General features: G+C 40.6%; 1 protein-coding gene across 1 annotated transcript in view; it reads left to right on the forward strand.

Annotated features, from left to right (window-relative positions):
- The window catches only part of LOC126248260 (Hermansky-Pudlak syndrome 3 protein homolog), a 176733-nt gene that overhangs the window by 142675 nt on the left and 15157 nt on the right, over positions 1–18901 (forward strand). The window contains exons 14-16 of the mRNA XM_049949111.1: positions 111–563; positions 9450–9626; positions 12509–12620. Coding sequence (XP_049805068.1) covers positions 111–563; positions 9450–9626; positions 12509–12620 — 742 coding nt within the window. The remainder of the gene's footprint in view (positions 1–110; positions 564–9449; positions 9627–12508; positions 12621–18901) is intronic.

Genomic DNA, 18901 nt, shown 5'->3' on the forward strand with positions numbered 1-18901 from the left:
GTTACATTACTACAGTTACAGTCCAGCGTTCCTTTGTATTACATATTTTTTAGATGCCCAGTTATTTAGCTATATAGTAATATGTTTTTCTCTATCTTCTTTCCTTACAGGTTTTTTTGGAGTATCTCCCATCTAGAATTGGTATTTCTGGATCATCAGCAAGTCTTGTTTTACAAGTTTTCCTGGAAAACCACTTTGGGCATTATTTTGAATTGTATCCAGATTGTGACTTCAAATCTGTGTATGACCTTCCTGTTATTGAAGCACTGAAAATACTGGTGAGGTCTTACCTGAGTGACCTCCAGTGCTATAATCTTGCTAGTAAAAAGAATACCAGTGACAAAAGTTGCACACCTGAAACTCCAGAAGTTAAAGATAGTGCAGATAAATCACCAGTTCTCTTTGAAAGTTGTCACTTTGAGTTCCTTCAAAAAATGCCTCCATTTGCTTCTAACTTGTCTGAAAAGCTTCTAGCGCATCAGAGAGGTGAAAACACGGATCCAAAAATTCAACCATCAGATGAAGATAAAGGCCACAAAAATGAAAGTCTTGTTAAACTTCAGGTAACATTTATGTTTATGTGTATATACTCGTATATTGTCATAGATTTAGAAGAAATGTTTACACTCGTACACGATTTTGTGTTTAGTAATGTGCTGTAAAGGTGTATACTGTTGAACAGCAAGATCAAAATATACAGAGGAACTTGCAATATAATTGAAAGACTACAAAATTGTGAAATTTTCCAGTTTTTTCATCCATTGATTTATTCATTTAAGATGTAGAACTTAGCATGTTTCAAGAAAAGTTTTCTGTTTTGATTAAAAGCTTTGAGCATTTCAGAACTGTGTGTGTTACAAATGGGTGGAAAGTGTTTCCACTTGCAACTAAATACATTATAGTTTTGTTTCTGTGTTATCTATAAAGGGCAATCAAATGAAAATGAGGCAGATGGGAAAAAGTAGGTAAAGTGTTTATTATTAATTTAAAAGTAAAATAGCTGTTGGCATTTTTATAATCTTGTTGTCATGGTATCACATGAGCATGATCTACCCCGGTGTCTACCTACGTACTCCACAAGCCACCATATGGTGCATGCAGAGGGTACCACATACCACTACTAGTCACTTTCTTTTCTGTTCCATTCAAAAATGGAGAGAGGGAAAAACAACTCTCTAAAAGCCTCTGTACAAGCCCTAGTTTTTCACATCTTATCTTTGTGGTTCTTACACAAAATGTATGTTTGCAGGAGTAGAATCATTCTACAATTGGTGTGAAAATGTGTGTTCTCTCGATTTCCACAGTAGTGCCTCACAAAAAGGCTATTGTCTTCCTTCCAGGGATTCGTGTTCGAGTTCATGAAGCATCTCTGTAATACTTGCATGCTGATCAAACTTACTGATATTAAATCTTGCAACACACCTCTGAATTGCTTTGATGTCTTCCTTTAATCCACTGTGGTGGGGCTCCAAACATGTGAACAGTACTCATGAATGGGTTGCCCTAGCATTCTGTAGGCTGTTTTCTTTATGGATAAGCTACACTTTCCAAAAATTCTCCCAATAAAACAAAGTTGAGAGTTTGCCTTCCCTACTCTCAACGTGACGTGCTCATTCCATTTCGTATCGCTTTGCAATGTTATGCCTTGATATTTAATCAATGTAACTGTGTTAAGCAGCATCCTACTAATGTTGTATTTGAATGTTACTGGATTGTTTTTCATACTCATCCACATTAGCTTACATTTTTCTACACTTGGAGCAAGTTGCCATTTGTCGCACCAATTAGAAATAATTTCTAAGCCATCTTGTACCCTCATACAGTCACTCAATGGTTACACTGTCCCGTACACCATAGCAACATCAGAAAATAGCTATTAATTGCTGCTCACCATGTTCATCACATTATTTATGTGTATAGAGTATAAGAGCACTCCTATCACACTTCCCTAACACGCTTCTGGTGATACCCTTGTCTGTGATGAACACTCACCATTGAGAAGAACATGCTGGGTTCTTTTACTTGAAAGGTCTTTAAGCCACTCACATATCTGGTAACCTAATTCATGTGCTCTGACCTTCATTAATAGTCTGCATTGGGGGCTGCATTTGTGACTAAGAATGTGATCCAGGTATTTGATGCTTGGGACAAAGAAACTGCAAATTTCCAACTGAAGTATAACCCATTTCCCTGGAGCCGTTTCAAAGGAGTTCAAGAATCTTGTGATGTTCCACGTGCATCAACCCCATAACAATAATATGAGAGGTGTTCCATAAGTAATACAACACTTTTTTTTTCTGAAAGCAGGTTGGTTTTATTCATGGGTCCTATGCACCATATTATTACCCATTATTTTGGCTACAAATCCCTATTTTTCAACATAATCTCCATTCAGCATAATGGCCTTATGCCACCTTATGGTGAGGCCCTGTATGCCCACATAGCACCACTCTACTGGTTGACGTCAGAGCCAACATCTAGCTGCATCAGTAACGTCCCCATCATCCGTTTACTGCTTCTTGTGGAGTGCATTCTTCATTGGGCCAAACAGATGGAAGTCAGAAGGTATGAGATCTGTGCTGTAGAGTTGATGAGGAAGAACAGTTCACGGAAGTTTTGTGAGCTCATCTCAGGTGTGCAGACTTCCGTGGGGCCTTGCATTGTCATTGAGAAGGCGAAGTTCATTTGCATCTTTGTGGCGAAAGGTCTCCGTAGATATTGTGCAAGCACCTACGAATATCTGCAGTGCACTGGTTTTCTGCCAAAAAAACTCAATGACACCTTGGAATGTACCTCTGTTGCAGACGCCATTTTGAAAGCTATGTACAGTGTTACCACCTATCAGAACTTCCTGAAGCTACAGGTACAGTGGCTGAAGGGGGAATATTCCATGATGTCCCACAAAAAAGTCCACATTTTTTCAACTAAAATTGGTTGAGAAAAAAAAAAGTTTTGCATTACTTATTGAATGCCCCTCACAGCATGCAAATAATGAACAAAGTGCAGAATACCTTGGAAGAAATTGTTTGAAATACTTTTTGAAAATGGCATGTGCATGCACAATCCCAAACGGTATGCAGTTGTATCTTTATAAAGTGATCAGCGCCTGACATGAAGCATCATCAAGCAGCAGTCGGTGATACGCATCCTTTAAATCTATCTCCAAATAATTCTGGCTCCAGGCACTTAAGTCAAGAACTCCTCTGCGTGGGACAGGGCATAGAAATGAATGGTGGACTGTGAATTAAAAGTGGCCTTTAAATCATGTCAAACATGTAATGACTCATTTGGTTTTTTAATTACTATTGTTATGATTGACAGAACACAAACTCAGTTACTGACACATTTTTATTACTCGCACCATTAAAATAAAAGTCCATTTCACAACCCAAAATCTGTTCTAATGTGTCCAGGTAGTCTGGCCAACGGTAGACAGTGAATGATAGGATATGTCATAGAACAGCAAACTGAGATGAACTAGCTGTGGTGGCCTGCCTGCTCATTTAAATAAGGCCACTCATTGTATTTGTTCCTGCACAAATGTGGTGGTGGCCAAATGTCGCGATGGTTCTTGCTCTACAGCCCATATCAAAGTCGACCTGTCTGGCCAGCTGGCAAGTCTTCCCAGCATACCGCGGCTGTTGTTGTTATTGTTGTTGTTGTTGTTGTTAATCTCTTTGGCAGATCGATTGAGATAGCCGTAGCCGGACGTGGTGCTGTCACTGCTCAGACCCTGATGACAATCAAAGTGATGTGAGATCAGGATGTGGGCGATGTCCATTTGCTCTGGCTACCTGGGCTTGTCTCGTATGGTGCTGGGTCATCCCTCTGTGCTGGGTCATTAATGACCTGCAAGAGCTGCTGGCTGGCTGGGGTAGGAGTGCAGCACTGGAAGTGTCCTGGGCAGAACTGCCAACAGCTCCTAAGAGGCACAACTCTAGGTGCAAGGGCAGGGTCACAAAATGGTTATTTATTTTAATTTTATTTATGGCAGAGCCATCTCTGTCTCCAGAATCTCCAGTGAGGGTGATTCCTGAGGCTGCTTGGGAGTGGGCTGGCTGACAGGAGACAGCTGCTGGGAGTCAGTGAATGGTGATGGAAGGTTCTGCAGGGGATCCAGATGGGGATAGGTATTGCCTGCTGAACACAAAGAGCACTGTGTGTCTGGAGGAGACATGATGTTGTCCAGGTTTATAGGATCCCAGAAGTCCTCCCGGTCTTCCACCCAGATGGTGAAGACCTTCTGGTCTTGCTGATGAACGATGGTGGCCAGGGACCAGGGTACCTGCCATCCAAACCCCCATGCCCTCACTGGTCTGCCTGGCTGATACCTGTTGAATGGCATTGCTGGTGAGTGGTTGGGCCATGGCACCACCAGATGCAGAAGTGTCCAGCAAAGGAGTTCTGCTGGACTTTCCTCACCCATCGATGTGGACCTGTATGAATGCAAGAACGGAAGTAGCAGATCTTTGGTTGACTGTTCTTCGACATATTTTTTCATTTGGGTTTTAAAAGTGCCTACCAGTCCACTGCCTTCACATTTGGGGGTGGAAGAAGGGTGGGGGGGACCAAATGTGTCGGATACCATTATGAGTACAGAAATCTTCGAAAGCTTGGCTCCGGAACTGGGGCCCATTGCCAGAAACTAGAGTGTGAGGGAGGCCCTCATTCGAAAAAACTTTGGAAAGGGCAGCGATAATTTGTTCTGAGGTGATATACTGACAGTTGACAATGTAAGTGAAGTGATAATAAGCGTCAGTGATGTTGAGACGCATTGTGCTGAGAAACGCCCATGCTAGATCTATGCAGTCTCGATCCCACAGTGTCGTGGCTGCCAGGTGTGGGGCAGATATCTGGCATGGAGCCACTTGTTGTGCTGCACAGTGATGGTGTATTTGTATTATACTCTCAATGAACCAGCTAATCCCTGGCCAGTTGGCAAAACAGTGGGCTAAGGCTTTCGTTGTTGCAATTCTCCAGTGTCCTTGATGGAGCAATTGCAGCATGCTGTGGCGAAGTGTTGTTGGGAGTATGACTTGTGGTTGACATCACTCAGTATCCAAGAGGAATATTGTATTCACTATCAAGAGTTGGTGTCTTAACGAGAAATAATGATGCAGTTATTTATTTCCTCTTCACAGCATTGACTCCAGCCAGCCCTGTAAGATGTCCTTTTGTACTACGTGAAGTATGGGGTTTGCTTCAGTTTCCTTTGCAATTAGTTCACTGGTGAATGGAAAATTGTCTCAGGTTATCCACAAGTTGTCATCTAGTTGAAAAACCACGAGCTCATCCTGATCAAAATCATGATCAAGACCCATGGGCAGTCTTGATAAAGCATCAGCATTGGTGGGGGCATAGCTATTCCTACATTGTATGGCATACTGTAATAAGGATAAGAATAATGCCCATCTCTGGAGGCAGTTTGCAGTTTTGTCTGGAATCTTGAAGGCCACATTGAACAGTGCTATCAGTGGCTAGCAGTCAGTGATGAACTGAAAGGTATTTCCATAGAGATAAAAATGATTTGTTTTAGTGCAAACATGATTGCTAATACTTCTTTCTCTATTTGTGAATATCTCTGCTGTCTGCTGTGTGGCATTTAATGACTTGGATGTAAAAGCGATGGGCTGTTCTGACATGTCAGCATTTTTTGAGCAAGTACTGCCCCCACGCTGTGATCTGAGGCACTGACAGCTCCAATGAGTGGTTTCCCTGGCTAATAATGGGCCATACGCAGTGCAGACTGTAATTGTAGTTTCATGATTTGGAATGCATGTTCACATTTATCAGTCCAGAGAACAGAGTGCCTTTTTTACACAGCTGATACAGCGTCATATTGTGTCTGCCACAGGTTGCAGGAACTTTCGGTAGTATGAGATTTTCCCTAAGAAGGATTGCAACTGCTTCGTGTTTGTTGGCCTGGGGAGCATGGCTATAGCTTCTACTTGTTTGTTGGTTGGTTGAATCCCTGTAGCAGAGAAAATGTGGCCCAAGAATTCAATTTATAGTTCGAAAAAACTGCACTTCTCTAAGCTGCACTTTAACTCAACTTCCTGCAAGACTTGGAACAAAGTTTCAAGGTTTGTTAAATGTTCTTCTGTCATGGATCCACTCATGAACATGTCATCCAAGTAGTTATGCACGATGACACATTCTGGAACAGCTGCTCCAAAAAATGTTGGAAGATTGCCAGTGCGCTGGCGATGCTGAAGACCACTCTTTTTAATTTAAAGAGGCTGTGGGGGGTATTTACCACTAGAATTTTTTGAGAGGTGTGGTCTGTAGAAAGCTGTAGATACACCTTAGCCAAGTCGATTTTGGAGAAGTACCTGCCCCCACCCAATTTTGTGAAGAGTTCCTCCATCCGAGGAATGAGATACGTGTCCACCTCTGTTTGAAAGTTGACAGTCACTTTGAAGTCTCTACAGTGCCACAACTTCCCAGATGGTTTTTTGGCTACAACCAGCAATATGACCCACTCGCTTGATGTGACTGGTTCAATAACATCCAACTGGGCCAACCAGTCTAGTTCCTCTTTGACTAGATTCAAAGGGACTTTGGCACCTGGCAAGCCCTAAAAAATGCGGCTCCACCATATGCATGAGCGTTACATGACCTTCAAATGATTTGGCTTTCTCCAATCTGGGAACAAAAACTTGATGTTAGGCCTTGCATAATGCATATATTTCTTTATGTGGCTATCATCTGACACCAGGTTTACAGAATATTGGATTGAGAAGCCAAAACTTTGGAAGGCATACATGCCAAATAAATTTTCTGTGATGTTACTATTTGATACAAAAACTGTTATTTGTTGGGCTATGTTCTGTACGAAGCTGATATAGTTGTTTGGCCTTTTAACAGTATTCGCTGTTTGTTGTAGCTGGCAATTTACCACCATATAGGGTTCAACTTCAGTGACATATGTTGGACAATTGATCAAACTGACCATAGCACCAGTGTCCACCTGTAGCTGGATTGCCTTATCCTTAATTGTAAGGTCGATAAAGAACTTGGCTGGTAATGAGCTATTTTCCTCGATCTTGTTAACTCAGGGTTTGGGTGAACAAGTCATACGTATGTATGGAGGCATCTATCTTATCCATAAATCAGTATGAAACTCACATTGTTTTATGGATAAAATAAATAACTCCATACATATGTATGATGTGTTTACCTAAAGCCTGATTAATCTGATAATGACGTATAAATTCAAATGTGTACTGAAAAGAAAGTAGTCACCACACAACCTGTGACTTCTATGAACTTTTATAGCAACCACTATAGCACTGATACAACCTTCAAATTACATAAAAATGGGTGCATACCTCTTATGTGACTTCACTTCACACTTGTTAGCAGGGCAGCTGCATTCTCCGTAGTAATGATGGTGTGGACCACAGTGTTGTCCTCATGCTGCAGCTGAGGGCACGGCCGGTGGGTCACTTGTTGATGCACTTCTACAAGATGACCACACCTTCTTTAAGCCTAGTGATCTGCTGCACAATGCAGGCATGTGCATAGGACAGAAGTTTCTTTGACATATGTGAAGTAGATTGCAATGCCAAGGTGCAAGGGCATTTCTAACCTTCCCAATTAACATTACAAAAAAGATCACTTGATGCTGAGTGGACAGCAGAATAATATCTTATGAGATGATGGTGATCTGGACACCTGTGGACTTGGGCAAGACTTGGAACCATAATTTTAGATGATGAGTTAGAATCACCAATTGACTGCTGCATGTAATGGTGACTAACAACTTGGGGAATTCAAATTTCATCCATAAAGGTATGGTCTGCTGCTGAAGCAATCTTGAAAGATTTAGTGGTTTTAAGTGCTTCACAAAGACTGGAATTGGACTTGGCCAAAGATTTAGATGTGACCTCAGTGTCAGGGGCAAGGTGCAAAATCACACCCTTAGTCAATGATTCTGCATACAAATCTGCACAGCTCTGGCATGTAAAATTGGACTTGTGAATAAAAGAGCCTCCATGTTGGCAGCCCAAGCTGTATCCATATTTTGGATAATTCATTTGGATCCGAAAGTGGTTGAAATTTCTGTACCACTTAGTATAAACAACTACTACAAGACAAGAGTAATGCACTTTGCTGCTCACCAGAAATGCCATAAGCATAACAGTACAGTTCAGAATGGTAGAGACAGACTTCCCTGCCATATGAAGACTCATTGAAGGCAATGAACAGTGATTGAGGGCATAGCCACAGCCACCGACTAATGTGGTTGTTACTGCTGAGACAAGAGCTGCAGGAGAACAGCATGCTCTTGAACTTCAAACTGTTGCTGTTGTAGTCGGAGTCATTGTAACTGGAGCTTTTGTTGCCAAAGTTCCAGGGACTTGATGCACTGGGTATGAATGTGTCACCATAAACATGGTAGGGTAAGACTTGGCACCGCTTCTATGTCTGCTCCTGGTACAAATGTGTAACCCATAAACAAAGGCAAGTGTATCATTAGGAGTACATGGAAGAAACAACAGTAACGATAGCCAGAAAGTCAAAGTCCGAAAGCAGGATCGGTACCCAATAGCAGCTAAGCGTGAATGGTAGTTAGTCATGCAGCATACTAATAAAACTACTGTGCAGCTGCTTGCTTAGACCTGTGCTGTTATTGACTGAGGCCACGTGACCCATCACTGACACCTCTGGTGACAACTGTCTGTTGTTAGCTTTAAAACCTTCGAACTGCTACCGATTTTATCCACTGGCAGGGATATTGAACCAGTTCCAAAATTTAATGTAAAATTATATAATTTTCCTTGCAAATGTATAACTACCTTGTAAAGAAAGAAAAGAGAAGATAAACTGACAGATAGTCACCTCTTCACTCATTCTTTTGTTTCCTATTGTGGTGGGTCATATGATACTCATTGAACTGCTTAAAGCTTGTCTGTTGTCACTTTGAACCTCATGCATAAAGTGTATTAAGTGACTCGATTACAACTTAACATTAGGCAAAGCTTAAAGTTTACATTTAGCATCTGAAATGTGCTGCAATTCATGTTCTTTTGTACTATGTATAATAGTCAGACACACTGGTGCATGGGCAAAGAACATCTGCTTCACCTATCCCTTTTGTAATATTTCTGCAGGGAAAGTAGCTAAGCATTTAGTTTTTAATTTTAATGAATCTCACCTCTGTATTTCATATACAAGAATGAAATACTCATCAATTTTTAATTGTATATTATGTACAGTTTGTAGAGGAGTGGCTATAATTAGTCAGAACATATGTTTGGTATTATATTCTTGCTGCTTAAGAGTGAGCTATGCTATTTAAAAAATGATACTACAATATTCCCACATTGTGTGGGCTCCAATGTTTGGGACCAATTGGACTTATTTCTTAGAGATAAAAGTATACATTATTATGTCAAAGGTTCACATCTTCCCAGATTGTAAAAATATAATTTTGCATTTCATAGTGCCTTCTTTGCTCTGGGAAACTTCCAAAGGAGTGTGTTGTAGAAGTTTACCAATTTGTTCAAACACACCCACAACTTCATGGAAACCTCAGCCTCCAGGTGCTGTGTGTCTCAACAAAGGAAGCAACGAATGTTTTGCTGAATTTCTGTCCTCAAACACTGCTGCAGTTTGCCAAAGTAAGGTGGTTTTTAAATGATTTTATAATAATAAAAATAATAATTACTTGACAAAATAGTGAGTAATAGATTATAGTAATAGTGAGTAATAGATTATACTATCTGATCAGAAGTACCCAGACATCCCTGTGTAACCTCAGAATGACCACTAGATGTCAGAAAAAGTAGACCCACCAGTATAAAAGGCGGGAGGGAGTTGTCAATAGAGAAGCTGTTGTGTTGGCAGAAGAGCCAACACCGTGTTACTAGTGGAGGCCGAAACGCACGCGTTTTAGCTCACGCAGGCTGGCGTGAGGAGGGAAGAACTATACTGACGTGAGGTCTGGAACATGACAAGGAATGAGAATTCAGAAAGCGGACGTAATTAGTTTGATACTTAACTTTAATCCATTGATGATGAACGTCGCTCTTGACGGTACATGATTCACAATATTATCTGTTCAGATTATAGTAACTGAATATGGCGCCTTGCTAGGTCGTATCAAATGACGTAGCTGAAGGCTATGCTAAACTGTCGTCTCTGCAAATGAGAGCGTATGTAGACAGTGAACCATCGCTAGCAAAGTCGGCTGTACAACTGGGGCGAGTGCTAGGGAGTATCTCTAGACTAGACCTGCCGTGTGGCGGCGCTCGGTCTGCAATCACTGATAGTGGCGACACGCGGGTCCGACGTATACTAATGGACTGCAGGTAATTTAAAGGCTACCACCTAATAAGTGTGGTGTCTGGCGGTGACACCACAGAAGCAGTATCAACTGATAGGGACCGTGAGGAGAGCTCAGTGATTTCGAACATGCACTAGTCATTGAATGTTAACTGAATAACAAATCCATCAGCAACACTTCAACCCTTCTAAAGCTACCCAAGTCTACTGTTGGTGATTTGATTGTGAAGTGGAAACACGAAGGAATAACTGCATCTAAACAAAGACCAAGCAGACCTCATGTACTGATGGGCAGGAACTGTTGAGCATTGTGGAGGGTGGTTGTAAAAATTCACATGAAATCAGCAGAAGGAATCGCTTATGAGTTCCACAGTGCTGCCAGCAGTCCAACTAGCCCAATGAGTATGTGCAGAAAGTTAAAAAGAATTGGGCACAGTGGTTGAGCATCTCCTCATGAGCCACAAATTTCTGTAGGGAATGCTGAACGATGCTTCACATGGTGATTCCATTGGACAGTGGATGACTCTAAAAAAGTGATTTTGCATAATGAATCATGCTGTACCCTGTGGCAGTCCAATAGAAGTGTTTTGGTTTGGCAAATGCTTGAAGAACTTTACCTGTCATCATGTGTAATGTCAATAGTAAAATACGAAAGAGGTAGTGTTCCACTATAGAGGTGTGTTGGTTAGGGTGTAGTCCCCTTATTGTGCTTAAGAGAACACCAAATGCAGAAGTATATTTTACAGCATTGTGTACTGTGAACAGTGGAGGAACAGTTTAGAGACAATATTGATTGTATCAGCATTACAATGCAACATTGTGAGGCTATACTATGTGTATATTAGCATTCCTGGAAAAGAACTTTGACTTCACTCCAGACCCCAGCATTCAACATCACAACCTTCTCTTGATTTGGCTCTCAAGGAAGAATGGGCTGCCATTCCTCCACAGGCATTCAGAAATCTCATTGAAAGTGATTCTAACAGAGTTCAAGCAGTCATAAAAGGAAAGTCTGGCTACACCACATATTAATGTCCACAAACAGGTGTCCAGATACTTTTGATCAGGTAGTGTATGTTTCTTTGAGTAAAGCTGAATTTCAACATTTTCAGAAGTATGTTTCAAACTGACAGTGCCTCATGATTTGAACAGTTCATTTTTCAGCTGAATGTTCTATTTATTTACATACTATAATAAATAAATTTGTTGAGAATTTTGGAAGGAAACTGAAAAATAACTAAAAATACTGATATAAAGTTGCAAGTTTAGCATCACACTCTTATTTTGGACACCAAAGAAAGTTCATTTAGCATTTTTATGCTTCACAGTTTAATAAATCAGTAATGAAATAGAACTGAAGGGAAAAAATGAGGCATCACTTTCACAAACATATTCACATTTTTTAAATGTCTTTCATTGTTAACAGTATGAGCTTGTTCCTGAGAATTAGCAACTTTCACTCAGTTAATACTAGGCAGAAATCCAATCTGCATTTGCACCACATGCCCTTGACTCTAGTGCAAAAAGGCATGCAGTATTCTGCTACATCCATTTTCAGTAAGCTACTACAAAAATGAAAATCACATTGCAGTAATGCAAACATTTTTAAGTTTAAACTGAAGAATTTCCTCATACCACATCCCTTCTACGCTGTTGGGGAGTTCCTGGATAAAAATTAAGCTATTTCATGTGTTATGTTGTTGATCATGCTAGTTTCTTACTCGGCAGCTTGTCATCTTCATATAATTCATGTAAATTTTGTCTTCTCTTTTATTAACATTTCTGATTCTAATTAGTGTACTGATTCATTCCATTATGTATATTTGCTCAGTTTTATCCTATGGATCTAGACATATAAAATAAGATAGTAAAATATTATTGCAGAGTGACATACCTCTCTTCCATTCCTGGTAAGGGGACCAGAAAACAAATTGTAAATCATTTACCACCTCTCTCTCTTCAACACCTCACTGCTCCTTTACAAATAATATCTAGAATCCTTGCAATTATATGCAAGTAAACTTTAAATATGTGCCTTGCCAGTGGATTTATACTTTGTGTCTTTTTCTTTTTTCCATGGAAAAATAAAGTTATTTCTGTGTAACAGCTCTTGTTATTTTAAGTGAATCTGAGATTTAACTTGTAAGTTTGTAAATAGCTGCTATAAGCCAAAGTGTTATACATTTGAATCACACTGAAATTGTGTCTCTGTTTACAGGACAGATATACTGTTGACAGTGAATACAAACATTTGTTGTCATTGTTACACAAGAAAATCAGTGCATTGTCTGATGAGTTACTGAAGCCATACTACATGCGAGTAATGAATGGTAAGACTACCAATACCAAATCAGATGTTATTCTGTGTATGTATTTTCAAGTACCTGTCTCTTCATTATTACTCAACTTTAAGAATAATAAAGTAATTAAATCTTAACATGATGTGACATTGCAGCTTTACCGGCATTACAAATATGCTTTTCAGGTTTGCCACTGGATAACTTTGTGATAAGTCCCACAATATTTCTTTGAATCAGCTACTTGATATCTTCATGTAGTTGTGGTGGTTACTGCTGTGAAATGCAATTGGTAATATTCATTTATTGGGGTCATGCAGTGACAAAAATAGAACTCATTGAGCTCCTTGTTGAAAACCACAGCAAGACCTTCCGAACGTGCATAATGGGCAACAACTATGCTGCTGCCTGCTTCTAAAAACTGAATTAAACCTTTGCAGCATGCTGTGTTGTATATTATCAGAGATTTTTGTTTCTCACATTTTCATTTACTGGCAGCCAGCACTTAATTGACTCCCGCGTCCCTATTGAGGAAATCGTCTGCCACAAGGATATGTATGGCTTACTTAATAATATAATTAATTCAGCTTTTAGCCATAACGATGTCCAACAGCATAGTCATTGCCCATGGGGAATTTGCATAATGCTTATCTTCGGTTCCTAGCTGGGGTCACAAGGAGTGCTCTTTTTCTCCAGCCGTAAGAGCTTTTCCACATATCTCATTTCTGCTCATGGCCCTGATAAATTTGGATGCTGCTACAGAAATATAATCACTTGTGTCAATAGCAAATACCAGAACTACCTAAATATGTCAAACAGTCGCTTTGAACAAATATCATGGGTCTTATACAATTTTTTCTGGTGACAACTCGAGAAATGTATTTGCAACTGTTAACCTGATGTTACAGCATGAACTTTTCATATGTAGTTATGTTGGAGGTTTTTCCATTATTTGGTGTCCTGCATCTGTTACCAGTATACTGATGTTAATTTTGATGTGAATTTGTTTGGCAGTTCATGGATTTATTAAAAATGTCAGGTCTGTTTGGTTAGTTATTTAAAAACAGTACACAGTTATATATGGCTTAGCATTCCGTAGATTAAGTATTTATATGACCGTCTATGTTGATTTTGCAAGGAATATGGAACGCACGGGTTCCAGATTGACAGGCACTTGAGACTTTGATAAATTATTTTTAGGTGCACAGTATTTGGAAAAAATTATAAGCAGAATCTCAAGCCACACTACGGTTCTCATTCCACATTAGGTTATTGATTTTTTTTTTTTTTTTCATGCTTCTGGAAATATCTACTTTTGGTCTTAAGGAAGTAGTAACGAACAACTTCCACAAAATCTGATATGAAAACAATGCAGAACTCCCATAGTGCTAGCAAGTGTTCAAAGTGAGGGTGATGGCTTCAGTGGCAAAATACCGGAATCATAATCAGAACGGTCTCAGTTTGTATCCCAGTTAGGATGCCTAATTTACACCTTATGTGGTTTCCTCAGGTAGGGTTACAACAAAGTTTGTCCAGAGGTTTGCCATTACAGCCATTTTTTGCTGAATGCTGGGTAATTTCCATGATACTGATGCTGCATTAATTAGTTAATTTTAGTAATCATGATGTTGGATATCTTCACATTTGTTTCTGCTCAACAGTTTCATTTTATGCCTTTACTCTGAACAACCGTTGGTCAATATATTTCCTCTTCTATGTTAGAAGAGAAGTATCATCAACATACCTGAAATCATTTATGTTCCATTCTCCAAGTTTCATTCCTTTGTCTGTCATATTGAAGCCTGTTCATCACCTGAGTGAGTACTGTATAGTATACAGCAATGTCATACCTAGCCAGGTGCAGTGCAGGGCAGCTGCACCTGGTGTGAAGGAGCTCCATAATTTTGGAAGTATAACTATTATGTGTGGCCAATGAGATGTTTTCTGATTGTTCTATAGATGTTTTTTTTTTTTTTTTAATGCAAGTTATTGTCTCCCTTAATATGATCTCCAAAAATAGCTGGACCTATGAACATATCACTAATCATTACAGACACTACATTGATACATAAAAGTAACCCTGAAATTATTTTCCACTGGACCATGTGGATTGTAATGCAACCATGAATGGTTATTAAGTGTGTTATTGATTCCATCCTGTTCAAAGGTGGCTTCAGCATGATTATTATTTATCCAGTGACAAAATTCAAGCCACAAAGCACAGTTTCTGATGTAAAGATGTTGCTTCCACTTAAGGTGAAGGGGGTACAAACTTCCTCTCCTTCTAAGTACTTCACTATCAAAAGGGTGTTAAACTGTACACTTCCCTTTACAAGTTTTCTGTACGTAATGCTCATCATACATTTGGTTGCAAGTTATCAAGATATGTAGAAAGTTTCTGCATGCTAGTTATAGGACTAACTTAAACAGTCGTAATAATATTCATACACATATTGTTACAAAGTCTTTTGTGATGGAGTTCTTAAATAAAAAGTTCTTGGTTTACTTGCTACATCAGTTTCAGGTAAAGTACTAAGCGTTTGATGACTGCCTCCAAAATCTTCACCAGGGGCTAAGTTTTCTATGCTATTTCTGTGTAGGTAGAAACACAGTTTATGATAACTTGAACTGACGGTAACATAGAGACTGACAGAACAAAACAAAAAGCAGACAGTTCTGGAGATGAATCACAGTAGAGATCACGAAGTGAACTAACAACCATCACAAGTCCAGAGCATAGCTAAGTTATCTAAAGCATATACAACCATCCAAGGAGAAAAATCCAATTGCAAATGTAAATCAGGTAAGGTCGAAGCTCTGCAATTCAGTCGTGTGTAACTAAGACTTAAGTGACTGGTGAGAGTTTGGCTGCAATTGCTGGGCTGTAGTATATTGGTAAACACTCATCAGGGGGTGGTGCCACCCCACATGCTTGCCACTGCAGCCACACCCTCTGCAGCCGCAAGTAGCATCTGTCACATGGAACCTGAGTATCTGTGATGACAGGCTAGACAGGGAATCCAAATCACCCTCAGATAATAAATCTCTCCCCACTTTAATCGGCATATAGGACCGAAAGTGGCCCAGCTTCTGCCAACTTTGCCATGGGAAGGGAGAGAGAAATGTACAAATGCCTGTCAATGAAACCTTCAGAGGGTCATTATCGTGTTTGGCTGGGGTGGTAGATGGTGCCATCTGTGAGAGTCCTGGCTGATCAACAGAGTCTGGGGAGCAGCTTAGGCCACCAAATTAAGTTGTCATCATTAGTTTGCACATCTGCATGTTGGAGGTCCTGACCATCTGTTCAGTTTCTGAATTGAATATGGGATAGAAAGGAATGGTGGTCAGGTGCTCACTCCCATTGTAATGAAAAAAATCCTGAGGGACATTGTCAGAAACTAAAGTGGAAGGGAACTCTGTATCACAGATATAACGCCCAGCGCATGGATGGTAGTTGCTGTTGTAATTTAGCCATCCATGTGACATATGGAAAGCTAGAGAGGGCATCAACAACAAGCAACTACATCACTCCCCCTAATGGACCAGCAAAATCAACATGTGCCCTATGCCAGGACCAGTCAGGCTGTAGCCAAGGGTTAAACCTCTGCTTTGGGGCAGACTGGTTGTTGGCGCAGACATGGCACTTCTGTGTAGTGCATTCATTGATGGCATCAATCTCAGGCCAATACACATGATGCCACGCTATTTCCTTCCTTTTGCACGTTCCCCAATGTGCAATGTGGAGGAGTTGCACTATGCGTGGGCGGAGCATGAGAGGAACGAACACTTGGCATTCAGTATCATCCATACCCAACAACATAACCCCCTTGATAACATTAAGCATGTGCCATAAGGAAAAATGTGTGTATCATTCCAGATCAGCATCCTTAGGCAAATGCTCTGGCCAACTCCACCGTACAGCAGACACCACCTTGCAGAGAAACAGATCACAGACAGTCTCTGGTGCTACTTTGTACACCATAATTGGAAATCCATCGACGGTGTGTTGCTGGTTTGTGTTTAGGGCAAAACAAAGGGCCTCATGCCTACCAAGTTCAGCATATGAGCCACATGTCAACCAGGAAAGTGCGTCCACGTTAGAGTGCTGCATGGTGGACCGATAATGGATCTCGTAGGTAACCCAGACCCCAATCTGATGCATCAGCAGCAAGTGTCAAATGGATGCCATGATGGAATATAGCTAAAAGCTAAACAAGGTGCCAGCCTAAGGCACTATTGAAGTTGCATAAAAGCTTTCTGGAATGCCTCTTACCACACTTATTTAATACCTTCTATACACAATTGAATGAGCAAATGGGAAATGTGGGTCACATTTGGAATAAAATTGGTGTAATAATTTACTATGTCAAGGAACGACTGTAGTTCTTTGAGGTTCTTAGAAGCCAGTAAGTCAGTGATTGTTGCCACATGATTCTGCATCGGAGTGAGCCCATCTTGACTTAATATATGTCCCAAGTACTTGACACTCAGCACAAAGAAACTACATTTGTCAAGCCAACAGCACAGATCGTGGGCTTGGAGCCACTCAAGCAACATCCGTAGAATTCACAGGTGCTGCTCTCACATAGCCCCAGTAAGTAACACAAGTCTAAATAATTAACACAGTTGGGGATACCATGGATGAGTTGCACAAAATTTCTTTGAAATATCACGGGAGCACTTGCGACCCCAAATGGCAACTAAAAACTGTTTTGTCTGATTATGTACAGGTAACTGAAAGTAGACATTGGCAAGAACTGTCTTTGAAAAATATTGGCCCCACAGCCAATTTAGCCAACCATTCCTCCTGTCGAGGAAGTGGATACAAATTGACAATTGCTTGAGCATTAATGATAGACTTAAAATCAACACCAATGCAAAGTGAGCCATTAGGTTTCTGAACCACGACCAAGGATGTAGCCCACTGGCTCAATGATACTGGTAGTAGAACACCCATACTTTGCAACATATCTAGTTATCTAGTTCTGCTTTAACTTGCTCGCACATGGTGAAAGGCACCGGAAGAGCCCTACAGAACTTAGACACGACCCATTGGCTTAAGGAAGTTTGGGCCTGGAACTCTGTTGCACAAACCAATGTTGGTTCAAATGGCTGCTTAAATTGTACACACAACATACCAAGTTCCTTGAATGGGATCGCAGGTGAAACTAAATTAACCTGGTCTTGAATTTGAAAACACAAAATCGTAAAAGCATCTATGCCAAAAACATTAGTCATCATCCAAGAATTTACTATGAACAAGGTTAGTTGCTGAGCAATATTTTTATACTGAGCTTGGTCAACTGTCTGACCCTGCAACAGGATTGACTGGGCATTGTATGTCACCACTTTGCACTTAGGAGAGTACAGCTATGGAGAGCCAGTGTGCTGGTATGTGTCCTCATTAATCAGAAAAATGTTCACACTTGTGTCCAACTGGAAATCTGCATTGTCCAGTTACAACACAAGACATTGCATTTCACCTGTTGCTGCCACGGGAATCAACAAGATAGCATGGAGCATACTGACGGCAAAAGTTGACAATGCACACCAGCTGAAGCAGACACTCGTGAGGTGCTGCAATTTGCACCATGCAAAACAGATGTTGTCACTAGTAGGGCAGTAAAGTCAGTTGTGCTGCGGTCCACCATATGGACATGATTTGACGGCTTGAATGTAACTTCCTGGCAGATTAAAAGGGTGTGCGCCGGACCAAGACTCGAACTCGGGACTTTTGCCTTACGTGGGCAAGTGCTCTGGAAGTTTCATATCAGCGCACACTTCACTGCAGAGTGAAAATTTCATTCTACCTTGAATGTTTTTGGTGTCTGCCAATGAGGAGGAGGAGGAAAACACCGAATGAGCCTCTGCTCACTTGAGGACATGCCAGTGGCGGACAAAGAGCTTCCATTTGTGCACATATGCTCAATGAGGCTGAGGAATTGCTAACTTCTGCACTAACTATTGAACCCGTGGTGCTGGACTACTGGAGAAATGGGTGCTCTGTAAATGAGATAATGACCTTGATTGGAAGTCATCAGGTGATCGTGGAGCACATTGCAACTTAAATTACTAACAACATCAACACCTGAGGAATCGTGAAACTGGGCTTGTGCCGACACAGTTTTTTCATGAGCTTTGGCAGTTTTTAACACATCACTCATGTTGGGATCAGAAACTTCTAAAGTTTTCACATGAACATCATGATCTAGAGTGAGATGTATAATAACATCATGGATGAAGGTAAGGAGTCCGCATCCATTACAGGTAAAGTCACACTTGCATACCAAGCATTTTATGTCATCAGCCCATGC

Source organism: Schistocerca nitens, chromosome 3, assembly GCF_023898315.1.
Source record: "Schistocerca nitens isolate TAMUIC-IGC-003100 chromosome 3, iqSchNite1.1, whole genome shotgun sequence".
NCBI lineage: Eukaryota > Metazoa > Arthropoda > Insecta > Orthoptera > Acrididae > Schistocerca > Schistocerca nitens.